We start from the raw sequence: 2,870 nt of genomic DNA, 5'->3' as shown, positions 1-2,870 counted from the left end.
AAAAAAAAAAAAAATTTGGAAAAACAACATTTTTGGATATTACCAGAAGACCCAATGGCTCACACGTGTAATTCTAGTGCTTTGGGAGGCTAAGAGTAGGGCACCAGCCCCATGTACCGGATGTGGCAGGTTCAAACCCAGCCCCGTCCAAAAAAAAAAAAAAAAAAAAAAAAAAAGAAAAAGAACAACAAAGTTGGAAGACACATATTTCCTGATTTGAAGACTTGCTACAAAGCTACAATAATTAACAGTCTAGTACTCACACAAAAACAGACAAGACATAAAGACCTACAGAATAGAATAGAGCCCTCAGAAATAAACCCTTGCTCATACGGTTAAAGGATTTTTGACAAGGGTGCCAAGACCAAGCAATGGGGAAAGGATAGTCTTTTCAACAAATGGTGTAAGGGAAATTTGGTACCTAATGTTACAGAAAGAAATTGTACCCTTACACAACACTGCATGCAAAAATTAACTCAAAGTGGTTTAAAGACCTAAATGTAAGAGCTAATCCATTTCTTAGATATGACACGAAAAGCACAGGTAACAAAAAACCAAACAACCAAACAAATTGGACTTCACAATTTAAAACTTTGTATATGGATACTACTCAGAGTAAAATGAAAACTCATATAATCGGAGAAAATATTAATATCCACAATACACAGAAAACTAAAATTCAACTAGAAAACAACAACAACAACAAATGGGCAAAGGACTTGAAAAGACATTTCTAAAAAGAAGCTATACAAATGGACAAGAAACACATGGTAAAAGACACTCAATGTTACAAATCATTAGAAAAATACAAATAAAAACTACAATGAGATGGCACTTCATACCTATTAGGATGACTATTATATAACAAACAAAAAAACTCCCAAAATGATAGATGAAGACTTTAGGATGTGGAGAAATTGGAATCCTTTTACACTGCTGGTAGAAATATAAAATGGTGGTGCCACTGTAGAAAATAGTATGGTGATTCTTCAAAAAATTAAATATGGAATTACCATTTAATCCAGCAATTCCACTTCTCAGTATATAAGCAAAAGTGAAAGCAGTCAAAAGTGGAAACAATACAAATACCTATGGATAAATAAAACGTGTGTGTATATATATACACACATACATACACACATAATGGAAATGTTACTCAGTTTAAAAAAGGAACGAAACTCTGATACATGCTACATGAATAAACCTTGTAGACATGATGCTTAGTGAAATCAGACACAAAAGGATAAACATTGTATGATTCCACTAATATGAGGCACTTAAATGAGACAAATCCATAGAGATAGAAAGCAGACAGTGGTTACCAGGTCTGGCTAGAGGTAGATGGAATAAGAAGTTACTGTTCAAGGGGTATAAAGCTTCAGTTTGGGATGATAAAAATGTCCTAGAGATGGATGGTGGTAATGGTTGTACAACAATGTAAATGTATTTAATGTCAAAAATGATTAACATAGGAAATTTTATGCTATATATATTTTACCACAATTAAAAATCCAAATAAGGCCACTCTGCCTACTTGCCCTGGCAATGGAGGCCCGTTTGCTGTCTATGGTGAAAAGTATCCTGCTTTGCAAGCTTTCTTACTCTATAAGCCTATCTTTCTCTTCTCAATAAACTGTTTCATGCTTGCAAAAAAAAAAATAAAAGAAGATGAAGACAAAAAACAGACAACAAAACCAAAACATTAAACAATAAAAAGTTACTTTTCAAAAATGAGGGAAGAGAAGCAATGAGACCTTTTAAAGTTAAAAAGTAATGGAAATAAAAGAAAATAGAAATTAGAAGTGAAGTATTAGTTCATAAGCAGAACTACACTAATAATTTCTAAATAGTTTCATTAGTGCTATGAATAGATGATAACGAATATGAAAAGTCTCTAGGATAAAATATCCAAGAGGGAGACAGAAATATAAAATATTTAGTGAACAGGCTTATTGGCAAGCCAAATCAAGAAATAGTAAGGCTTCCACTTCTTGCAAATTCAGGTCTTTATATCAAAATCTGAGAAACTGATTTTACTTTTAATCTACAATGTTTAGAAAACTTACAGGGCAGATTTTCCTGTGCGGGGATCTATATAGGTGGTGGTTCTTCTATTGTGGTCCACAAAATATGGAATTCCATCCACTGTGAATCTCATTTCCCAGCCTTCAGGTAAAGGTTTTTCATTTAATTGACTACAAAACATAGAAAAAAATATTAACAAAAATTATTAAAGAGTTGCTTATTTGCCAAGTATAGAAATTAAAATATCCATAAAGGTAGCAGAAATCTTTTAGCAAACCATTTAATCCAATCTTTTCAAGCTGTTAGATATCCACCATCCCACAAACACATAAAACTCAAGACGTCCATCAATCACCACTCAGTCTTCTGTCTAGTTGGCCTATGCTCTCCATTTGCCTAATAACCCACCTTAAACATGTCATGGTAACCAAGCTCTGCCCATTCTGCTTTAAAAGTCTTCATATTCATTCCTATTTTTAATCCCCAAGACCATTCCTTCTCTGGCTTTATTACTCTTTCTTCTCCACTTTTTCCACAATCTCCTACCTAGTTTTTCTGCCTGTAGTCACACTCTGGCCCTACTCTTATACATATACTGATATTGGTAACCAAGTGTTTTCCTAAAATAGAGATCTCATCAAATTATTCTCTCTTTAAAAGGCTATCATGGCTCGGCGCCTGTGGCTCAAGCGGCTAAGGCGCCAGCCACATATACCTAAGGTGGCGGGTTCGAATCCCCAGCCCAGGCCTGCCAAACAACAATGATGGCTGCAACCAAAAAATGGCTGGGCGTTGTGGCGGGCACCTGTGGTCCCAGCTGCTTGGGAGGCTGAGGCAGGAGACTC

At 35.1% G+C, this 2,870-nt stretch overlaps 1 protein-coding gene across 1 annotated transcript in view; it reads right to left on the bottom strand.

The window, feature by feature from the left end:
• LOC100958698 (E3 ubiquitin-protein ligase Itchy) overlaps nt 1-2,870 on the bottom strand; it is a 47,486-nt gene that overhangs the window by 34,171 nt on the left and 10,445 nt on the right. The window contains exon 3 of the mRNA XM_023512141.1: nt 2,067-2,195. Coding sequence (XP_023367909.1) covers nt 2,067-2,158 — 92 coding nt within the window. The 5' untranslated portion in view covers nt 2,159-2,195. The remainder of the gene's footprint in view (nt 1-2,066; nt 2,196-2,870) is intronic.

This window comes from Otolemur garnettii, unplaced genomic scaffold (assembly GCF_000181295.1).
Source record: "Otolemur garnettii isolate 467f Iridium unplaced genomic scaffold, OtoGar3 scaffold00025, whole genome shotgun sequence".
Taxonomy (NCBI): Eukaryota; Metazoa; Chordata; class Mammalia; order Primates; family Galagidae; genus Otolemur; species Otolemur garnettii.
This window is presented reverse-complemented; position numbering and strand designations above follow the sequence as displayed.